Source organism: Dryobates pubescens, chromosome 8, assembly GCF_014839835.1.
Source record: "Dryobates pubescens isolate bDryPub1 chromosome 8, bDryPub1.pri, whole genome shotgun sequence".
Taxonomy (NCBI): Eukaryota; Metazoa; Chordata; class Aves; order Piciformes; family Picidae; genus Dryobates; species Dryobates pubescens.
The window spans coordinates 12,910,111-12,931,859 of NC_071619.1; the positions used below are offsets into that span (position 1 = coordinate 12,910,111).

The following is a 21,749-nucleotide window of genomic DNA, read 5'->3' on the forward strand; positions in this document are numbered from 1 at the left end:
CGCAGGTGCGTGCCCAGGCCTGCCCTCTGCTCACACGTGGCCAGTCTGTCCATCGCTCTCTCCGGCTGCAGGGTAAGCCACGAGCAGCACAGCTGCTTCCCCACTCCGGGTGCCAGGAAGAAGGGAGGGGTGCCAGCAAGGTGCCATGGTGAGGGGTGCTATCTGCTAGCCCCCATGCTCCAGCCCTGGCCCTCAGGGCAGTACTGGGCTCTGAGAGTCCATGGCATCGGTTGGATGGGTTGGCAGGAGTCCGGTCATGTTGTCAGTCAGCACAGGGATGGGACACAAGGTGCTCACCTGCCTGGGCTCCCCAGCAGGAACCTGTGGGGACAGAGATGGTACCATCAGCTACATCCCCAACATGCCACCACCCCAGCATCTCCTGCCACATGCACTTACCATTCCCCCCGTGCTGCCACTGCCTCCTTCCGCACCAGCCTCTTCTTGTCATCCAAAGGCTTTGCCAGCGCCCGGATAACTCTGGCCTTGTATGGCAGCAGCTGTAGGACAGAAAGGGCTCTTAGTGAGAAAGATGGGTGTTGGATGCCCCCCAGGAAGAGGTTTGGGACTCCCTTACCCCTCTGCATGCAGCAGGCTACTGCAGAAGTACTTACCACAGCTGTAGGCAGGCTGGTAAGTGCATGGGCACAGCGCAGGGCAGCAATGCGGACAGCCTAGAACAAAGAAAGTTGAGTACTGCAGAAGGAGTGGAGGGATTTGGAGGGGGAAGGAGGGAGCATACGCACCATGGTGGGGCTGGAGGTGAGGCTGAGGAATTTTGTGACCAGTGTGTCAACGTGCAGGCTCATAATCTGGGGAGCTTCAAGCAGCAGTGGCTGGAGGCAACTCAGTGTGGAGAGCTGCACCACACGGTCTGTGCAGGACAAGGCCTCAAGCAGGAGAGAAAGCAGCTGTAGGTGGAGAGGACACAGAAGATACAAGTAACTCCCTACCACACCCTTTGCACTGTGACAAACCCCCTGCTCCTGCCACAAAGGCTGGCTCTCACCATAGGCAGCTCTGTCACCAGCACAGGCTTGGGGAGGTGGTTGAGCACGTGGGACAGACCCTTCAGGTAATTTGCCTTCACATCTGCAGAGAGCAGAGATTGTTACACACAGCTAGGGGGAGGAGGGAATGCCAGCTCCAGTTCCCTGGCTCAGGGGTTGTGGGGTGGTTGCTCACCAGGACCAGCCCCGTGGAAGCCCTGCACCAGCTTGGGGACGTTGGTGGTGAAGAAGCGCTGGCGGAACATGATGCGCACGTCGGCGTGGCAGCCCTTGTGCAGCACATCCGGGGGCTCCGCCATCAGCAGCAAGAAGCCGTCAGCCACCGCAGGGCCCAGCTCCACGTCGCTCAGCAGGCCCAGCAGCTGCGAGTGAGACAGGCCTGAGATAGGGTGCCTGGCTCCTGGGGGCTCCCAGCCAGCCATGGCGGGGGGTAGGCTCCTCAGACATCGCCCAACCCCACCACCACCTACCTTGTCTGTCAGGTGGGAACTCAGGGGGTGGTAGCGAAGCAGCAGAGCTTTGGTAACCTGTGCAGGCAGAGCAGAATCAGCACCGGGCTGGCCCCTGCCCTGGCTCTTCCCACATCCCACTGCCAGGGCAGACCTTACCCAGAGCAGCAAGGTGAGTGCCTGCATTCGTCGGGGCCCCTCCCCAAGGCTGGGCTCTATTCTGTTCACTGCAAGCTGCAGAATCTCATCCAGTTGCTGTCCTGGGGATACAGAAAGGACAAGCTGAGCCATTCTGTCCCTGACACCAACAGGTGGGGACCCTCAGTGTTCTCCCCAGCCCCCTCACCTGCTGGGTGCTTGTTCACCAGCCCTGCAAAACACTTGGCAGCTGTGGTGGCTGTGAAGGGGCAGTTGCAGGAGCAGCTCAGTGCCAGCAGCTCCCGGAGCAGTCGTTCCTGCTGAGGAATTGCCACCTGCAAAAGAGGTGGAGTGTGCTAAAGCCTGAGACTGCAGCTGCTCTTTTCTACCCATGCAGTTCACTGTGGAGCCAGGCAGGATGGTGCTTGAACAGGGCCCCTCTCCACTTTGCTCACCACCAACTTACACTGCAGGGCAAGGAACAGACAAAGGCCATGAGGAGGGCAATGAGGCGTCTCTGTGTGTCAAAGCACTCGCCATCCTGTGGGTGAAGAACAGGTCATCATAGTCTGCTGCCAGCCTAAGCCAACATCCCCATTCTCTGCCTGTTACAGCAACCCCAAGCACCCAATGCACCTCAAAGGGCTGGAAGGAACAGGGAAAACTGTTCTGGGGCAGGAAGGAGACCTCTCCATCCAGGAAAAGGGGCACCACATGAGACACACTCTGGGCAGCCAGCCTAAGAGAAAGGAGACATAGCAATGTGCTGCTCTGGAGGGTCACCAGAGAGCTCCTGGGTACTTGCCAGAAGGCAAAGGGTCCTATGAAAAGACAGTAGTATTGGGGGAGTGCAGCTTGGCTCCTCCTCCTAATGAAGGGCCTGGCATCACTTACTCAGGGCTCAGGTGAGTGGTGGCAGCGCTGATGACGGGGACCATGGCAGCCAGCACCTCTTCTTCTATCAGTGCCTTGCCCAGCAGTGGGTGGGCGCTCTCTGCAGGCAAGTGGGAGGAAAGGGACGCGCTGGCGCCCCCTGCTCAGATGGAGGAGGCAGGCGCAGCCCCCTGATCGACACCGGCCGTGGCCAGGCGAGGCCTGCAGTGCCCACAGCGGCCGGAGGGCGGCAGAGCAGCGCTGGCTGCAGGGCCGGAAGCAGGGGAGCTGCAGGCCCTCCCCTGGCTCGCTCCAGCCGAGCGCCTACCTTGCATGGCAGCTTGCACGGCCATGGCCAGCAGGCAAGGTACCACTGTCTGGTGGTAGTACCAGCAGCCATCGTCGTCCTGCTGGCACTGCAGGGCCACGCGGTGCAGGCTCTGGCACACGGAGACCATGCCTTGGGTGTTCCCGGCCTCGCTCCCTGCAGGGCACAGTCACCATGGAACAGCAGCAGCATCCACCCCATGAACCCCACTGGGATCCCACGGCAATACAGCCCACCCCACTGCCGTTCCACCAAGGGGATCCACAGCCTGGCCCGGAGCTCCTCACACCACTGCCTCCCCCACTCTCTCCCAGCCATCACCAGCAGTGAAGGCAGCTCCTGCCCAGCTGCATTCCACGAGCTGCCTGCTGCAGCGTTACCTTTCTGCACCTTCCGGAGGTGCTGAAGCAGGACAGGGACAGTCTCCTTCACGATGCTGGTGTGGGTAGACACAGCTGCCAGGGCCTGCAGGCAGCGCTGCCGCAGGGAGCAGTGGTCATGGGAGCTATCCTCCTCCCGCTCTGAAGAGGAAAGTCACCTGAGAGGTGCTGAGGTGACCCCAAGCCCCCTTGACCAAGGGCATTCAGGGCCCAGACTGTGCCAGGATTGATGGGGTGAAGCAGCTCAGCAGTGTTACGCCCAAGGCACTCTGCCTGCTCTGTGGCTGGGCAGCTCCTCCCCACAACACTGATCCTGGCTGCACAGGCTGGCTGCCAGCACCAGGTATGGCCACCACAGCAGTGCTAGAAACCCCGAAGGAGAGCCACCAACTTATGACACATGGCACAGCCCCAATGCCTGGTAGAAGCCAAATGGGAATGGGGTAGGCTTCAACCCAAAACCAGACACCACTCCTTTCCCAAGGCTGCCAGACCTACCTGACTGCAGCTCCTCTTCAAGCCTGGGTACCATGTGGCCAGAGAAAACCTTTGGGTAGAAGGGGGCCAGAGTTCCAGCTGCCTCCATTGCTGCTTCACTGCCAGGGGAGAAAGAGGGGACATGAACACTCCAAACCCAGGCTTGCTCGTACAACAGCTGCACAGATCTGGGCCAGATCTGTGCATCCAGGAACCCACTTCCCAACAGTCTGTCTTTTCTACCTTACTGGCAGGCAGACCAGAGTCCCCTACTTTGACAGGCCCAGAACTCCTCTAACTTCCAGCCTACAAATCATCTGGTTTATACCTCTGCTCTTATACCCAAACGGTCTCTTAGTTAAGACAGTTCTTGTGGCTTCCCCAGACTCTGGCTCCTCTCTCAGCAAAGCCAGGCTTTAGTCTTCTCCCCAGAAGGTGCATGACTGTAGCAGCACCAGCCCACCCCTCACCTGCTCTGGGAATCCTCATGCAGAGCAAGACGGATGAGGTGATCCACAACCAGCTCCAGGTCAGATGGAGACAGGAAGCCTGGAACAAGAGCCATAAAGGAATCCTGCCCTCAGCCAAAGGTAAAGATGCCCATGCTCTGGCCAGCAACTTTCCCCCTTGTCCAGGCTGGCAGTAATGCAGCAGCATGCCAAACACCAGAGATAAAATGTGTCCAGCTTGAAAAGGCAAGGGGAGACCCAGTGTCTCTGTAGCTCATGGCCCAGGTAAAAAGTGCTGCCACTGCTCCTGTACACTTACAGACAGCAGGCAAGGACGTTCCAGAAGCCACGTGCAACACACCTCCCAAAGCAGTGCAAGACCTCCCTCTGCATCCCTAAGAGAAACAAGACACCAACCTTGCAGGGAACCCAGGACAGTCAGTGCTCTGATCCCGACCAGCTGCAGCTGCACGCTGGGATCCGTCAGTGCCGAGAACACCACAGAGCAAACTGAGGCTCGGAGTGACAGCAGAGTGTTCTCATCTGGAGAGAGAGGCTTGAAGTCAGTGCCTGTGCCCGGCTGTTACCACACAGCCACCACCACAGCACCTGTAGACCCCTTCTGGGGCCCTGCCCATTGCCATCCAACCAACCAGAGTCCCTGGCACGTGGCAGGGGGTTGCACATGCAGCTGCCCAGGTCAGTGAGCTTTCTTTCTCTGTCAGCATATGGGAGGTGACACCAGAGCCAGCGGTCCCCTGGGGCATGGGTGCTTCCCGAGGGACCAGCAAGCCTCACCTTCTTCTACAAGTCCCCACTTCTGCTGCAACTCCAGGAAGCCCAGAAGCATTTCCAGAATTGTTCTTCTCTGGCTGCTCTGCAGGGACACAAAGGCATAACCTAGATCATTGTCACTGCTGGCACAGAGCTACGCCTCAGTCCAGATCTGTGAGGTCAGAGGGGTCCCCACCTACAGACAAGGAAGGACACCCACTTTGACACTGTGCTCTCAGCAAGTCCTGCAGAGCCAGCGGGTGCACCGAGCCCTGCTGCCTCTGGCCGCAGAGCCCAGGGGGCAGCCCTCACCTGCGGGTGCTTGGTGTACTGCTCCAGCAGCAGGGGCAGAACGGTGCAGGTGACCTGGTGGTAGGCACGGAGAGAGGCACCCGCTGCTGCCTGCAGGAGTTTGGCACTCGGCCACACCAGCTTCATGTCAGGCTCGCACAGATGGTGCCTGCAATCTGAGATAGGCTGGGTGTCAGCTGTGCCAGCAGAGCTCCTCTGCTTCGCGGGTGGGGACGCAGCTGATATCCGAGCTGGGACGTGCAGCTCTGAGCCGCTGCACAGCCTCCCTAACACGGCTGCTTCTCCCAGCTCCACCTGCACAGCCTTGGTTGCCTCAACCCCAGCAGAGAGGAAAGCAACTGCATCCAATAGGCATTTCCTACTGTGCCCCCCCCTTCTCCTCCTCCCTTCCTGCAGCCAATTCCCTTACAGAAGGCCATAAAGCTAGAAAGAAGAAAGAGGCTGCCAACAGAACAAGAGGGCAGATCTCTAAGCTAGGAGCATGCTTGCAGGCTCAGGGCAGGGGAGGTTTCTGCAATAGCTACCTTGCAGGATGCTGCTGAGGAAGGAGTTGAGCAGATCCTCAGTGTCAGAGCTGAGCACAGAGCGGGAGAGGCAGGCTGAGAGGGCGTGCAGCGCGGCCAGGCACTCTGCCTCCACCTTCTCACTCGCTGTCTGGAACACCTGCAGGAGAAGCTGTAGGATCAGCTAAGCTCTGTGCTGAATCCAGACCCAGACTTCATGCTCCTGATGCAGACTGAAGGGCTCAGGCTCCTGCCTCACTTCCCATGTGCCTCAAACAGGCTGTGAGGCACATCCAAACCCTAGGGACACACTAAGAGGACTGGCCTGCTCCCTCATTCTTCATTTGGGGCTGTCCAAGGTGTGGGATGCTGGGACATATTGAGCCCACCTGGTCTGGCTGTAAACTCCTGCTCAGCAGGGGCCCAACCATGGTGGAGCATTTGTTAGGGCCTTGCAGTACTCACCTCCCTGCGCAGAGATGACCAGAGGCTGGGGAGGAATTCCTGCAGTTCCTTCTGCCCATAGATAGCACAGCAGGTGGTCTGCAAGAGGGAGCCAAGGGAAAGCATCATAGAGGAGCCAGTACCAGAACAACACTGAGCAGGGACACTGACCATCCTGTCAGGCTCATGCTGAGCTGCACAAACCACTCAAGAGAAAAAGAGGAAAGAGTGATGAAGGCCAAACTAGGACCCTAGAAATTATTGCTCTGCAAGGGAGTCTAGATCTAGCTGGCAGGGAGAAGGACTCAAGAGGTGGCTTGGCTGCTGCTGCCACATGCCAGCTGTGGACCAAAGGGACTAGGGGATCCTTTCTTACCAGAGTCTGCAGGGAGTCAAGCTTGGCGCTCTGTAGGTCTGAGTCCATCTTCTCAATGAGCAGAGGAAGCAGGAACTGTAGAGAGAAGCACATAGACTCAGCCCACCTTTTGCACCACCTTGTTTGTGGCCCTGCAGGGCTGCAAGCTCAGCCTCTACCAGGAGAACAGAGGTGGAGGGATGCCTGCAACAGGCAGCCCCTTCCCAGAGTGTCAGTGCCAGCACCCTCCCCATGCCTAGCCCCAAGATGACACAGAGCTGCCCCAGTACAGGCTCCTGATGCCAGATGTTCTCTTCCCACATAGCCATAGCAGGACCTGCAGCACTATGAAATGCAGTCTGTGCTCACAGAACAGTGGGGTGATCAAGAACCTCCTAGAAACTTCTTACCTCAGCAAATTGGGGTGTGGAGGCCAGTACAGCTCGGAGGCTCAGGATCAAGTCTTCTCTCTGGATGCCATGAGGATCATTAGGGGGCTGGAAAGGAAGCAGAGAGAGCAGGTCACTGGTCAGAAAACCTCCCAACCCAGCCATCAGCCAAAGCTGCATCACCTCATCTCCAGCAAGGCTGCAGCAATACCAGTCACTGCAGACAGCCTGGCACCAGTCTGTTAGTTTGCCTACCACAGCTCACAGCTAAACACTGCCCAGCCAAGACTCTTGCCCACCCTTCCCTCCTAACCCACCCCCTGGCATGCATAAGACCCTCTGAGAAAACACCAAGCGGGATAGGCTGTGGCAAAGGGCAGACTCACTCACTGGAGTAAAATCAATGGGGAAATAGCAGGATGTCACTTCAAACAGCTCCTCCACAAAGGGACCTGCAGGGAAAGGACAGAGGACATGAGCAAAGATGCTGGGTAAGAGAGGCACAGCAGCTATGTCTAACACCCACAACAAGATGGCTCTGCAGCTCCTAAAGCACGTCACAGACACTCCCAGCCCTGGTCAGATCCAAGGACCATCCCTCCAACAGCTCCAGAAGCAACATGTCCCTTGGTCAGCTCTGCTCAGCAGGCACAAGCTCACCCAGGGCATAGTTCTTGGCAATGAGATCACGCACAATCTGGAAGGCCACCAGCAGGTTGCGAGGATCCTTCTCCCCGTCCATCATCTGGATGAAGCCAAAGGTGAAGTCAGCACCCAGGCCCTTCAGCTCTGCAGAAATAAAGGAGTGTGAACACATGAAGGACGTCAGGCCAACGTGGCATGAAATTGGCCCAGCTTCCCCAGCCTCACAGCCTTTCCAGGCAGAGCAACAGAGCCTTCAGAAAAGGCAAAAGTGAGTCATTCTCCCAGCCTGGATGATCCCCAGGTGGTTTTGCCATCGGCCTCCTCACCTTCCTCCCTGGAGCCCATGAAGTTAGTGATGATGCTGTAGACTGTGTGGCGGTCCAGCTGCAGCAGAGACTGGAGGGAGGAGCAGAGCAATCAAAACGGCTTCCACACATGGCAGCATTGCTCCCCACCACCCAAGGGCAGCACATACAGTTGAGAAGTGGGCAGGACCCCCAACAGCTTAAGCTGCTACTTCCTAGCACGCACATCCCGGTTACCACATGCAAAGTGTGCACCTGCCTAAGCAATGGCACCTGAACGTGACTGTGCTCATCGCAGCATGAATGCCCCACCACAGCTACACCAGGCCCAGATGCTGGCCTGGCCAGCCAAGTGATCTGAAATTTGGGTGCTGAGGACACTTAAACACAGCCTGGAGAACCAAGGAAGTAATTACACCAGGGCTGAGAGAAGAGAGGCCAAGGGCCAAACAGGATTCTCTCACTCTGCAGTGAGACATGCAAGTCTCCAAGCTCTGCAGGAGCACTGCACTGTGGTGAAGAATGCACTGCACTGCTGCTGAATGTGCTCAGCCCTCAGGGCATGCAGGCCATCCCCAGACACCCAGGAAGCAGGAGGATGGGAAATCACATTGCTCACCTGCACATGCACCTCCTGGAAGATGGCTTTGAGCACAGACACTGCTAGCCCTGGGGACAGCACCTCACACATGCTCTGGGGACAGGAAAAGAAAAGCAACAATGAAAAACTATAGAACAGAGCTCCCCCTTCCGCAGAGCAGACTCCTGCAGAATCCTCTCCTAAGCCAAGGAGAGCTCACCACCCCACCACCCAGGACAGGACAAGATGCTTGCCATCTGTGCTGCTCCCTTGAGTGGCTGGGGAATCCTTGCCCCAGTGCCAGTACGGGGCATGAACTCAGGGGAGCATCCTCTCCCCTGCCCCTCTGCAAGAGGCACAGCAAGAACAGAGAGGAGACAGGACAACACCGGTGGGCAGGAGCTGCTGACCCAGTGGGGCCCTGCTCAACATGCTGCTCCAACTCTGCCCAGGTGTTGCACCTCCCAGGCACCATCCTGAGCACATCCCAGTACTGCAGGGCATGAGCTCACCAGCGCTCGGAGTCCCTGGAGCACTGAAGGGATCACGAGGTGATGATCTTGCAACCGGTTCTCATAGAACAGGACCAGATGCAGCACTGTCAGAAACAGACACAACCTGCCTGAGTACCAGGAAACACAGCTACTGGGTGTCAAACCAAGAGCAAGCACATCTCACGCTGGTGAACACAACAAACTGCCACTGTTTGGTGCACCCACCTGGCTTCAACACCTTCAGCAACCCACGTTTGATGCAGCAAGGCAGCGCACCCCTCTGGCCACTGCAAAGGTGCTAGAGCTACCCAAGAGGCATCTGCCCTGGCCTGCCCAGACACGTGGGTGCAGACACCAGTGGAAAAGCAGCAGATGCCTGCTCAGCAGAGGCTGGAGGATGTTGTGGGGTGGGGCACAGGGCTGAAGCAGGAGCTCCAGCTTCCCTTCGATCGGCTCCACAACACGTTCCCAGTCCCTGAGTCACTGCCACGGGCGCCTGGGGAGTGGCAGCAGGAAGCAGACTGGAAGAGCCAGCTAGCAGCATCCTGTGCCCACAGATGATGCAGAAACACCCCCCAGGAGGCAGCCTGACGCAGCGCTTCAGAAATTAACTGTGTGAGGAGGGATGAGCTGGGAGACAGGGCCAGCTGGGGGTGTCGCAGTAGCCACCTACATCCTGCCAGGGACCTGCCTTTGCCCACCCTCCTCCAGAGCTCCTGGTGACTTGGCTCCATCTCGGCTCATTCAGCTGCCCTGACCCTCCCAGGTATCCCCACCAAACCTCCCCACCTCCAGCTACCCCTCTGGAGCACACCAGTCCCCATCACAGTTTGACTCCAGCCCTACCAGCAGCTCGTCTGTGTGTATTCTCTCCGCACAGCTGCTCCTGGCCCTGCCTGGCACCAGTCTGACACTTATGGACAGCCAGATGAGAAGGGCTGAGCACCTTTTACTTCCATCTTTACCTTTCTCTGCTTTATTTCCTAGCTGGACCTCCCCCATGCCTTGCCTTCCTGCAGCCACAGGTTCACCTACCCATCTGCAAGGCCCCCAGTGCAAGTCAAAGTTTGGCTTCCCCCACTGCCAGCCAGTTGCTGTGAAGCTTTTAACATTGCCAACCCTCCTTGCCTTCAAGAACAATTTCCTCACCCTACCCTGGTCCTCCACTCCATTATCATCTTTATGCTGATCTCCCCTCCTCCCCAGGTTCCCAGACTTCCCCTAGTTATTTTGGGCAGGCCACAAGACTGCGGTGTAACTCACTTTGTCAATGATGGTTTCCTGCAGTGAATCACCAACAAAGGATTTTCACATGCAGATGTGTCCCTAAGGTGTCCCATGTGGCACTGAGCACACCTGGGTGTGCAACACCTACACGCTGCCAGGTGCACCAGCTGCAGCCCAGGTGTGTTCAGGGAGGCACCCAAACTGTGCAGCAATGTTGGCAAGAAGGCTGCAGGGTGAGGCCCTGTGCCCTCTTTGACTGCTCAGAGATGTGCACAAAATTGTCATGGTGCTAAACCAATTCCTTTGCCAACTGCGGGACAGGCACTGAACCAGGCAGCCTTTGCCTCCAGCCTGCCAGGAGCCACTCTAAAGCAGTTCTCACCTTCCTTCTCCTGGAGCAGGGAGTAACACTGGAGCAGGACGTGCGACAGCAGCTGGATGCCTCGCCCTCGCATCCGAGGGTCTGTGTTCTCCAAGCAAGACCTAGACCAAGGAGGAAGAAAGCCCAAGAGGCCTGTTGGAAGCAAGGACACCCAAGCAGGAAACACATCCTGAGCAGACACATTATGAAACAAAGAGGTGCTGCTTTCTGGGCAGGGGAGTGGTGGCCCAATCCTGCCTGACTTGCCAGCAGGGTGGGAGCAGACTCCTCTTCTCCAGACTATGCTGCATGCATGCACCCAGCCATAAACTCAGTTTCTCAAGTTGGACCAAAGAAACTGCTCTCATACAATGCTCTGCACAGGGAACTCAGGCTGCCAAGATCACAAGGGCCTATAAAGGGCAAAGCATCTTACAATGAGGTAAATCCAGCCCTCGCCCTGGAATAACAACCCTCTCAAGTCCCAGGCCATGAGAGCTCAGAGGCAGAAGCAAAAGCTGCATTCCATCCAGTTCATGATGTGGTGATGTACAGCTGCATGAGGATGTCCTCCTGCTGGAGACAGTCCCAAATGAAAAGTGCCCTGCAACTTGCTGCCTGCTAGCACAGCTCTCCTTGATCCTGGGCAAGCATCAAGAACCACTCCAGCCTTTCTCCTTCTCAAACAGCTCCCACATCCTGAGAGGGCAAAGCACCACACCAGGCTGTTGTGCTGTGACTGGACAACTTCCTTGCTGCCAGTGCACTTTTCCTTCTCACTGTCTCTATTTGCAGGAATCTCCTCTGCAAGGCCCTTACACAACATACAGCACAAATAAACTTTTCTTACCCTAGGGCTTCCACAAGCTGCAGCACAGTCCAGCTTCCATCTTTCACCCCTGGAGAAAGGAGGTAAAAAGAGTGAACCAAAGAGACTCTCAGAGCATCAGACAGGCATGGTGCTGGAGCTGGATGGCAGGGGAGAGCCCCTGCACTGCAGCAGGACAGGCTGTCTGGATACCAGCACCTTGCTACACACCAAAGGAGCCATGTGCTCTTAGCTGGTGGACCTGCCTCCAGCCCTGCCTGCAAACACATCTGGGACCAAGAGCTGCCTCAACTGGATGACAGCTGAGAGCAGACAGCAAGGGGTGAACTTGCCTGCACCTCTCCTCACAGCCTGGCTGCATTCACCACCATGCTGCTCCTGAGAGAGGCAACCTCACTGTGCCCCAGTTTGCCAAGACCCCAAACCCAAAAATGTGAGCAAGCCAGCAGAAGACAGAGGGCAGCTCCCCAGGTGCTTCCCAAGGGAGAAGTGGCCAAGCAAACAGCCCAGACACTAGCGATCACCCAGCTTCCCCCCTTGGCTCCACTACCTCCACATTATGCTGAGCAAGACTTGTGCAAACTCCATGCAAGATGGAGAGAAGGGAGAAAGGCAGCTCTGTGGTCAGAGGAAGATAAAGGGCTGGGATTCCTGGAGTCTATTTCCAGCTGTGACTCAGACATCCTGCCAGGTTGCCTCACTCACCTCCTGCCTCAATATTCTTGCATTTCAACTGGGGAAGGAGTCACTCCTCCAGAGGCTTTGACAAGGACCTGCCACATCCTACAAGAGCCTTGGCAGAAGGGAAGATTCTCCACCCTCTCCACCCACTGCCAATGTGACACCTTCCCAGTAGGAAAGAAAGCTCTGTACATGCCCCATGGTCAGACACAGGGCAGGAGGCAAGGGACTGTCTTACCTTCAGACCCCTAAGCTGTAGCTCAGGTGACAAGGAACACTGCTGGCAAACAAACATCAGCCCTCACTATACCTGGACAAAACAGCTTTCCTCCACAAAACAAAGCACCTTCCTCTTTGCCTAGGAAAGCTTCGAGGCACTCCAGAAGACCTTGTTCAGCTGTGCCCTGCCTACACAGCTGACAGGGCACTCATCCCTTCAGAAGCCCAGCAGTTTAACTCAGGGCTTTCCCAGGCCTTGTCTCAGATAGTACCTCCTGCTCCTGCAAGCATTTGCTGGTTCTTCCTAAGCACTTAATCCCAGTAAAGTCTCACTGCTTGTGACAGAGCAGTCTGTGGCGATGGGAGAAGAGGTGGCAGCGTTTTCTAAAAGCAGGCAGCCCTGAGTCCATAGACAGAGCTTCCAATCCTGCTTGGCACAGCAGCAAGAAAGAGTCTGGGCAGAGGGAGCCCAGCAGGCCAGAGTAAACAGGCACAGACTGAACAGGGGGTGCCTTGAGTGACAGATGTAAGGCATCAGCAAAATCTCTTGCAGAAGTGCAATAGCCAGCAGGGGCTGTGCACTGTCACAAAGCTGAGTGGGCTGCTGGGAGAGCTCAGAGGGTTCCTTCACACTCAGGACACCAACAGCCCACTCTGCAAGCCCACGAGAAGCCCTCATGCCTCTAAAGGATGATGGGGAAGGTCCGAGACAAAAGCTATCTCTGCAGCCAAGCACTTGGCCTCTCTGCATTTGCCAAGACCAAAAGCAGCATCTCCCCAAAGCTGCAGTTCTCTCAATCAACTGGAAAGAGCTGAAGTGCAGTGATCAAACCACAGCTGGCTGATGATGTTTCCTGTGGTTAGCAGCTCCTTCGCCCAGCTACAGTGGGAGGACTCACTCTGTTCTCGGGGACCCAGGGGTGTGACCTGCCTTGCCTCCTGTGGCATGACCACACTAGCCCCACACCATGGCCTGCGAAGTGCTGCCTCCTGCTCACAGGCAGAACCACGCAGGCCACAGCTTAAGCGCAAGCACAGCTGTAATTGGAGGTGCCTCTTCAGCACAGCAGGTACAGTGGTGGGCCCGTGAAACTTCTGCCTCCACAGCTGGCAGCAGCACCTTGAACCTCAGCACCCTCCTTACCAGTAGGCTCTGGTGTTCCGATAGTCCAAGGGGCTAAACAGAAGCAAGCCATTGACCGTTTGCTGGACTCTTATTTGGAATCAAGCTGCTCCCTTTCCTGACACACCTGTCCCTCTTTCACACAGAGTTCCTCTATACATCAATCATTTCTGCAAACTTTCAATTCCTGTCTCACCCACGCCCCCAAAGCACGAGCACAGCATTCATGGGGAGCATGTGGTGGATTTCTGTGATGGCAACACCCTTCTCTCCCCATCTTTTAACAGAAACGAGTTCAGCCTCCTTCTGACACACACTGTCCAAGGTACCTGTGACAGTCCCAAGGCCTTTCTTCCACTTGCCAAACTACACTCAATTTAGCACTCAGCAATACACGGGAGAAGCACACTGAGCTTCTTCCAACAATTGCACAACAGCCACGAGGTTAGAAAAAACCCTTCCCCTTTCGCTCAAGGGCACATGATGTAATTTAATACTTTCTGATGTGTGATTCTACACCAGGTCAAAAGGGCCAAAGGATGCTTGCCGGCCCCCTCGCTTGTCAAGGTAGGTTTGTCACAAGTGCCATACGGCTGATGAGAGCTGGAGGCAGGGAGGGTGGGGGTGGCTTTTCTTTCTGTGTGTCTTCAAAGAGACAAAGCTTCCTCTGAGCACTTCTGTAACATGACCACAGATGACAGCAGCAGTTGTAAGGTTATCTTCCCCGTCTACGCCTAATTCGCCAAAGGCTTTGTGCAGCTCTTGAATGTCACACAATTTAGTGAGCTCCTCCAAGCTGCCTTGGCATTTTCTTCACTCTGTGTTACATGGACCACTGAGTTACCTTCCCATTTTGCCAGCTCATCTCACCACCAAGACACCATGGATCAGTTCACAATCCATCAGTCTTGGGAAAGGTCTGTAAGTAATGCAACCCAGACAGTCCTTCCCTGGTCCCTCAACATCTTTCCAAAACACAGTCTGAAAACACAAACACCTCATCCTTGTAGAATAGAATAGAATATATGTGTTCCTGAAGCTGCAAATTCCCTGATGTGACAAAGTAGTTGAATCACTACCTCAAGAAGAAAGACAAATTATCCAAGGAAACCAAATGCCTCAAGTACTGCTGGGAAAGGAGAAGAAACTACAGTGAGGGCACTTAGAGCCTGGGCCCCAGAAACAGAAGTCAGTGAAGCCAGTGCATCAGTTATCTCCCACAGCATGTTGGCAAGGCCAGGAGCGTTTTTCCCACTGGCAGCCTCTCTACTACCCAGCCATGGTCACTCACCAGCCAGCCATACCCAGCAGCACCTACAGCAGCTCCCTCACACATCCAGTGCCAGGGCTTGCAGCCTGATTCTCCCATCAGCTTGCACATGCCATGCCATATCCTCCTCTTGAGGCCCTGTTCTAGAACAGCCCCTGCAGACCTAGCACCTTCAATCCCACCCCATCTCTAAACCCCACAATTCTGCCTTCAGCTCCCCAAACCCCCATTGTTCAACTCGGCCTCACCCCTAGGGCCCCTCACCCCAGCTGCTAGCTCATGCCTGCCTCACAGCCCCTAGTCCTAAACCCCCTTGCAATATTCAGCTCACAACTGCAGGCCCTGCCCATTCCCCCACGCCCTGCTCCACACCACAACCTCATGCCTCAGCTTCACAGCCCACGGCCAGGCTCCGTCCCACGCCCTCACATCTTGCCGCGCCCTGCCACGTTTTTTATTCTAAACCCTGCCCTACAGCCCTGCTTGTGTCCAGACCCACACCCTGCCTCACAAACCCACAGCCAGTCCCGCAGCCCCACGCTCACCCTCAAAGCCTGCCCCAAAACCCCACAGCCCTCCACCATGCCCACGCCCGCCTCAGGCCCGGCCTGGCCGCGCCGCCGTGCCCACGCCCGGCCCGACCCCGCAGCCGCCTGGTACCTGCCGCCACCTCTGCGGCGCGGCCATCCTGCTGCCCGGACACGAAGTCCTGGACGGCGGTGGCAAGCGCCGCAACTCCCGCCTCGGCCGCCGCCATGACACCCCGCGCCCAGGGCAGCGGCCACCGGCCCTCCCGCCGCGCGCATGCGCCGAGCCCCCGCGTGGAAAGGGGGCCGCGAGGGGGTAGATCCGGCGCGGTACGGCGGGGCGGAGGGGACAAAAGCGCTGCGGGAAGTGGGGGACGCACACGTGGGCGGAGCCGGCGGCAGGGCCGGGGCCGGGACCGGTGCGGGCGGTCACATGCACACCTGGGGGGGCGGGGCGCGGTGCGGGGTGTCTCCGGCGGCGGGGTGGCCCCGGCATTCAGAGCCGGGCTGCACGGCGCCGGGCCCCGGGGTCGGGCGCAGCGCGGAGCCGGTCCGGCCCCATGCCGAGCACCGCCGCCGTTGAGCCCTGCCATGGGCGGCTGCGTGGGGCGGCAGCGCCGGGAGCGGCCCGCCGCCGGGAACCCCCGCAAGCGAGCAGGTGAGCAGGGCCGAGCCCATCCCGGTGAGGCTGTCCCTCCTGGGTATGGATGGGGTCGCGAGCATCGGAGGTCTCATGTACCTCCGTGGGTGGCGTGCGCGGGAGGAGCCTTGGCATCGGAGGGGCACCGTCCGTGGGCGGGGAGGGGGCTGCACCCCGCCAGGAGCCGTTCTGTGCCTATGGGGATCCTCAAGCACCGGGGAAGCCTGGTCAGGTGCGCCGTCCCGAAAGTGAGCAGGCATCACTGCTCCCGCCTTGGCATCCTGCGGGGTTTGCAGGGTCAGAGTGCACGGTGCGCCCTGCCCAGCCCCGCCGGTTCCCAGCTCCTTCTAGGGAGGGGATGCCCCGGGGCTCTTCAGGGTGCCGAATGCCCCCGGTGGGACTCGGCAGTGTCCCCCGGCGCGCCACCTCTTGCTCACTGCTGAGTCCCTGCCACGGGTCAGTGATGCCTGTACACTGGGCTGCTGCCGACAGGCACAGCCTCGTCCCCGCTCTCTAGGGGGTCGGGAGGCGCCTGGGATCCAGCCGCGGAGTGGTCAGGGAGCGGCTGCGGTGGAGGAGCGGGGTGAGATGATGCTGGTGCATCCCTGCAGCTCGCCGAAGTTACCAGCAGCGTAAAACCCTGGTGCTGTGAGGCGCCTCTCCAGGCACGACACTTCCCTGGAGGGTCCCAAGGGCCACGGAGATGGGCGGGGGGGACGTGGGCCGGCGGAGTGAATCACGCCCGCCTTCCCCTTGCTTCTCCGCCCGATGCAATCGCAGCTGGTAATTACTCTGTTTATGGCAAAGCGGTGGTAGGCGGCGGGAGAGGAGGAGCAGGAAGCGTGTACGGCAGGGACGGATCCCATCGTCTGGATCCCTGTTCTGTACTGTGCCCAGCAGCAGCTGGCTGTGCAAAGCCTGTGTCTCCATCACCACTACTTGCTCCCTGCCACGCTCTCCTGTGATGGGTCGCAGTCCCCTTCTGGTGCCCCAGTGCCTCTGGCAGCTCCTGCTGCTTTCTCGCAGCATGTCCCTTCCCGGGAGCATGGGACTGTCCCCGGTGCTAGGGAGCCCAGGCTGGTTACTGCCCTTGGTTGTGTAGTGCCATGAGCCCAGGGGAACTGTTTAGCATGTGGTGGGGGATGAAGCAAGGCTGCAGCTGGCCTCACTACAAGGACACTACCCTAGGTTGGCAGGCTCCAGCATGCAAGGACCTGCCGTCAGCGGGAGGGGTTCTCTGTCTGTCCTGCCAAGCAGCCCAGCTGGCTCCTGCCCTGTCTGGGTCTCACTGTGATCCCCAGCAGAGGGGTCCTGACAGGGCTCCCAGCAGCAGGTGACAGTGTTACTCCTGAGGTGTCCAGCAGCAGGAGAAGCAGGGGATGCTGGTGGCATGCAGCAATCCAACCTTGCCTGGCCCAGGAGGGGACCAGCCAGCACTGCTGGAAGCAATATTGTGTGCCATCTGGCTGGCATCTTCTCTGGGGGTGAGCTGGCCTCCAGAACTCATGAGCTAGGGCTGCCTGGGGCTACAGCTGAGTAGGGAGCAAGCCCTGAGCAGAGGATCCCCTAGGGCACAGCCTCCTGCCTGACAGTCCCCACAGCAGGGCACTGAGGGGAGAATGAGCTGCAGGCAGGGTGCTGCAGGCACAGGGCAGGACACAGGTGGGCTGCCAGCCAGATCCTGTTGGCTCAAGTCTGGGTGCAGTGAGTGGCTGGACCTGTCCGGCAGTGCTGCCATGGAGAGTTGCACAAGGGGCCAGGAATAGAGTAGCAGGAGGTGATTAGAAGAGGCTGTGGGGCCTGACTGGGTGGTAGCAATAAATAGATACAGCTTAGCCTCTGCCTACCTGGGCAAGGCTGCTGGGCATGCCTGCCTGCACGGGTGGCTGCAGCTTGTCCCTACTCCCTGCTGTGGCTGGGCCCCATGGCTCTGACCCTGCTGCCTCTCTTTGGCCAGCCTCTTTGCTTTGCTGCAAGTGGAGTCAGAGGGATGACAGCTGAGAGCCCTGCTGTGCATCACAGTCCCAGCTGCAAGGATGCGATGCCTGCCCTGGCCTGGTGGCCACAGCACTGTGGAGACATAGTCGTGACCATGTCCTGCAGGCTGACCATGGTTGCTAATGCTCCACCACCATCCTGAGGCAGGTGCTGCCTGTGACCTTGCTCTGTCCTGTGGTGCTGCAAATCCTTCCCTGCCCAGCACCGTGACTGCTGAATCGGCAGTGTTGGCTGTAGCCGGCTGCCCTCACTCCTCCAGGGTCGTGGGCGCAGGCAGGATGCTCCCATCAGGCATGTTTAGTGTCCCACCCTGGGACAGCTGAGCTCCTGTGCCCTATGGGGAGTCCTGGGGTGGGTGACACATGTTGTGTCCAGCTCTGGGCTGGGTGCTTGTTGGGAAAGTGGCTGCTGCGCTGGCTCTGCTGGCCTTGGGTGGGGTGGGACACTGCAGTGCCTTGTGCCGTCCACACACTCGCCCAGGAAAAGCGGCCTGAGGAACATGGCTCAGTCTGCAGCTGGCATTGGTGGCTGTCCCTAGCAGCAGGGATGTGTGGCATCCTCTTGCACAGCAGGTCACTGTGTGGGCACAGGCATCCTTCCTCCCTGGCTGGGGCTTCACATCCCCCCACGTCCCATCCCTGCAGGAAAGGTGCTGGCTGGCTGCCACGAGGAGAGTGGCGACAGGAAGGAGCTGTTGTCACTCATTGTCCCCAGCTCAGCTGGGAGTGACAACAGCTCCTTCCTGCCCCACAATTCCAGCCTAACCGTGGGGCTGATGGGACAGGGCTGTTCTCACAAGGCTGTCCTGGTGTAGAGAGGACAGGGTGGTGTGCAGCTGGCATGGAGGTGGCTAAGACCCCTGGGCAATGCTGGCTGCTGGGGGTCTCTGGGAACATGGTTGATGGCTGCTTAATGGAGAGCCAGCTCAGTTTGGCCCATTTCTGGGGCTGCTGTGGGCTGGCAGCAGTGCCCCTCACCACCCTGATGCCCTGGGGATGCTGTCTTGCCTGCATCTGGTCTCTGCCATGCTGGGGTGGGCAGAGAGGACAGTGAAGTCCTGTTTCCACCCTCTGCCAGGACTGCAGCTCAGCCCCCATAATCCACTTCCCACTCCATCTCACCAGCTTATTTCCTGGCTAATTTCCCAAGCTATAAATACTGCTCTGCCTCAAAGGGACCTGAGGTCCTGCAGCCACCCCTTGGAGCAGGGCCTGATTCCTCTAGCATGGGGACAAGAGCCCTTGCCCTTTCCTGGGGGCAAAGGCTGCCACTTTGGGTAACAGCTATGGGGCCAGTGGGACCTTGGGCAGGACTAGCTTTAGCTGCATTGTCCCTGAAAGCACTGGGGACTGTGCTGGGCAGGGTGGTCCCTCGGACACTGCTGTGCAAGCTGCACGGGTTCCCCAGGAAGCTGTGGAGATGGGAGGCTCAGGGCCCAAGGGAGCCCTGTTCCTTGGCTGAACATCCTACCCCACCCCAGGCCGCAATGAGCCCCTGAAGAAGGAGCGTCCCAAGTGGAAGAGTGACTACCCCATGACGGACGGGCAGCTGCGCAGCAAGCGGGACGAGTTTTGGGACACAGCCCCTGCCTTTGAGGGCCGCAAGGAGATCTGGGATGCTCTGAAGGCAGCTGCCTACGCCGTGGAGGCCAACGACCACAGCCTGGCCCAGGCCATCCTTGATGGAGCCAGCATCACCCTGCCTCATGGTGAGGGATGGCACTGGGGGTGTGGGTGGAGTGGGTGCTGAGCATCCCTTATGTGGGCTCACAGGGGTCCCAAATTGGAGATGTGTTCCCAGCTGCCACAGTTGCAGCTCAGCCCAGCCCAGGGGGCCAAGGTAGACTCTGTCCCATTGCCCGGGGTGGACTTGTCCCCATGATCCATGGGGATGTCCGCTGACAGTATCACATCCTGCCGTCTTCAGGGTCCCTCACAGAATGCTACGACGAGCTGGGCAACCGGTACCAGCTGCCTGTCTACTGCCTAGCACCTCCTGTCAACTTGATCCTGGAGCGAAGTGAGGAGACAGCTGTAGAGCCGGTGGAGCCCCTGCCAAACACCCGCCGGGAGTTCGCTCTCAAGGTGCGGCTCTCCACCGGCAAGGACCTGCGGCTCAACGCCAGCATGGGCGACACCATCGGGCAGCTGAAGAAGCAGCTGCAGGCACAGGAGGGCATTGACCTGGCCTGGCAGCGCTGGTTCTTCTCGGGCAAGCTGCTCACTGACCGCACACGGCTTCAAGAGACCAAGATCCAGAAGGATTTTGTTGTGCAAGTGATTGTCAACCAGCCCTTGCCATCCAGGAACTGAGATGTCCCCGCGCTGGTTGCTGGGAGAGGGCAGGGGGCTAGGAGGCAGTGGCACCTCTGGGGATGTCCTGTGCTGCATCCCAGCCCTGACAGAGCTAGGGCAGCCTTTACTACCCTGCAAAGCAGACCCCTCCATCTGAGCGACCCCCAGGAAGATCTGCATGGGGCTGTGCTGCTGGAGTGGCCCCTCTTGGCTGGCACACAGGCACAGACTCATTTCCTGCAGGAGGTTCAAGACCAAATGTCTCTGGGGTGATTATCACAGCCAGGGCCCCACTGCTGGGTTGTGCTAGCATGGAGGCTGTGACCTGCTGGGCTCCAGCTCCCCCGGCCAGGAGGCCCTAGGGTGCTGGGCTGGGTGGAGATGTCTCCCCTCTGTATATAGTCTGTATTTATCAATAAAGCCTTTTCATCATTCCTCTGTGCTCTGGAGCAGGCTGAGGGGACCACTGTTGGAGTAGGTCCCCATGTCTGTCTGACATCAGCTCCTGATTGAGATGGGCACAGGGTGGCAGGTGAGAGCCTGGGTGCCCCAGCTCTACTCCCTATTGTCACCCTGACACTGTCCTGCCAGCCCTGGCTCTTTGCCTGCCTGGACCCTTCCCCAGCACAGCTGGTGTTGCTGTCCTGGCTGTTTGCAGGCATGGGGGCATCACCTCCCTTTCCAGGTGCTTCCCCTCCAGAGGTTTCAGCTTGTCTGCCCTGGGGTCAGGTAGGATAGGGGATGGTCCCAGGACCACCTTTGTGGCCATTATTGCCTGCCCTGGTAAAAATGGCGCTTTTCTGTAGCCAGAGGCTGTGGCACTCATGGGACAGGGCACCCAAGGGTGGCCCTGGGAATTCCCCCAGGTGGTGACAGTGACACATCCCATCTGTCCTTCCCCCATGTCCTCTGCTGGGGGCTGGTGCCCAGCGTATTAACTGTCCCAGCACAGGGCAGCAGTGGCCTCATCTTACAAAAGGGGAGAACAAATCCCAGAGGGTCTGAACAATGTCTTCACTGCCAGGAATAGCTGCCGACTGCCTGCTGGTCCCACTGCCAGGCTGCTCGTGTGTGGTGGAGGAGGCCATGCCGTCACCAGGATCCTGGCAGGGCTGCTTGGGATGCTCCACACCTGAGGTCATCCTCCAAAGTGGCACAGAGGGACTGTGGCTCCCAGCATCACATGCTGCCTGCTGCTGGCTGAGAGGCTTAGGGGAGCCCAATCACCTTCCTTTATGGTGGGCATTGCACCTTTGGGGTGCCAGGAAGCCTTGGGCAATACTAGTGGGTGCTGCAGCATCTGCTTGCATGGAGGTGGGGTGGTAGGAGCCATGAGGAGCATCCTGGCTGCTCACAGTGGGTGGCATGGGTACATGATGCTACCCTGAGCCATGTTTCCACTTTGCCCAGCTTCTCTGGACTGGCTGTTGCAGACTTTGTGCACCCCAGCTCCTCATACCCAGCACAGAGATGCCAGGCAGCCTGGAGAGAGGGGCAGTGGGTCTCTTTAAGAGGGTGGGGGACTGGGGAGGTGAGCTAGGGCCACCAGAAAGCAGGAGGGTGAGCTCATGGCAAAGCTGCCCCAGTCATGTGGAGAAGCCACAGCTGTTGGTGCCCTTGGGCTGCGGGACAGAAGGGCCAGCGGCATAAAGCTGTGCAGCCAGTGGAGCTGCCG

The 21,749-nt window shown here is 58.4% G+C and overlaps 2 protein-coding genes across 3 annotated transcripts; one reads left to right on the plus strand and one right to left on the minus strand.

The window, feature by feature from the left end:
• Positions 1-96: 96 nt before the first annotated feature.
• On the minus strand, positions 97-15,417 carry MMS19 (MMS19 homolog, cytosolic iron-sulfur assembly component). The gene is made up of 31 exons (XM_054163249.1): positions 15,276-15,417; positions 11,344-11,392; positions 10,515-10,615; positions 8,924-9,009; positions 8,451-8,525; positions 7,853-7,922; positions 7,542-7,670; positions 7,272-7,333; positions 6,903-6,989; positions 6,514-6,588; positions 6,159-6,236; positions 5,715-5,853; positions 5,191-5,345; positions 4,903-4,981; positions 4,522-4,647; positions 4,126-4,204; positions 3,677-3,774; positions 3,179-3,319; positions 2,799-2,954; positions 2,492-2,591; positions 2,234-2,336; positions 2,064-2,138; positions 1,806-1,932; positions 1,619-1,719; positions 1,481-1,537; positions 1,186-1,372; positions 1,010-1,092; positions 747-911; positions 615-674; positions 400-500; positions 97-321 (listed from the first exon to the last, which is right to left on the minus strand). Exons 1-31 carry the CDS (start codon positions 15,370-15,372, stop codon positions 294-296), a joined length of 3,069 nt encoding a protein of 1,022 aa, XP_054019224.1. The 5' UTR covers positions 15,373-15,417; the 3' UTR covers positions 97-293.
• Positions 15,418-15,561: 144 nt separating this feature from the next.
• UBTD1 (ubiquitin domain containing 1) lies at positions 15,562-20,509 on the plus strand. Of its 2 annotated transcripts, none has more exons than XM_054163817.1 (3): positions 15,562-15,800; positions 19,261-19,488; positions 19,770-20,509. In XM_054163817.1, exons 1-3 carry the CDS (start codon positions 15,734-15,736, stop codon positions 20,090-20,092), a joined length of 618 nt encoding a protein of 205 aa, XP_054019792.1. In that variant the 5' UTR covers positions 15,562-15,733; the 3' UTR covers positions 20,093-20,509. The 2 variants fall into 2 exon arrangements, with proteins under 2 accessions (XP_054019792.1, XP_054019791.1); XM_054163816.1 differs by having other exon boundaries at positions 15,565-15,800; positions 19,707-20,509.
• The last annotated feature ends 1,240 nt before the right edge of the window (positions 20,510-21,749 follow it).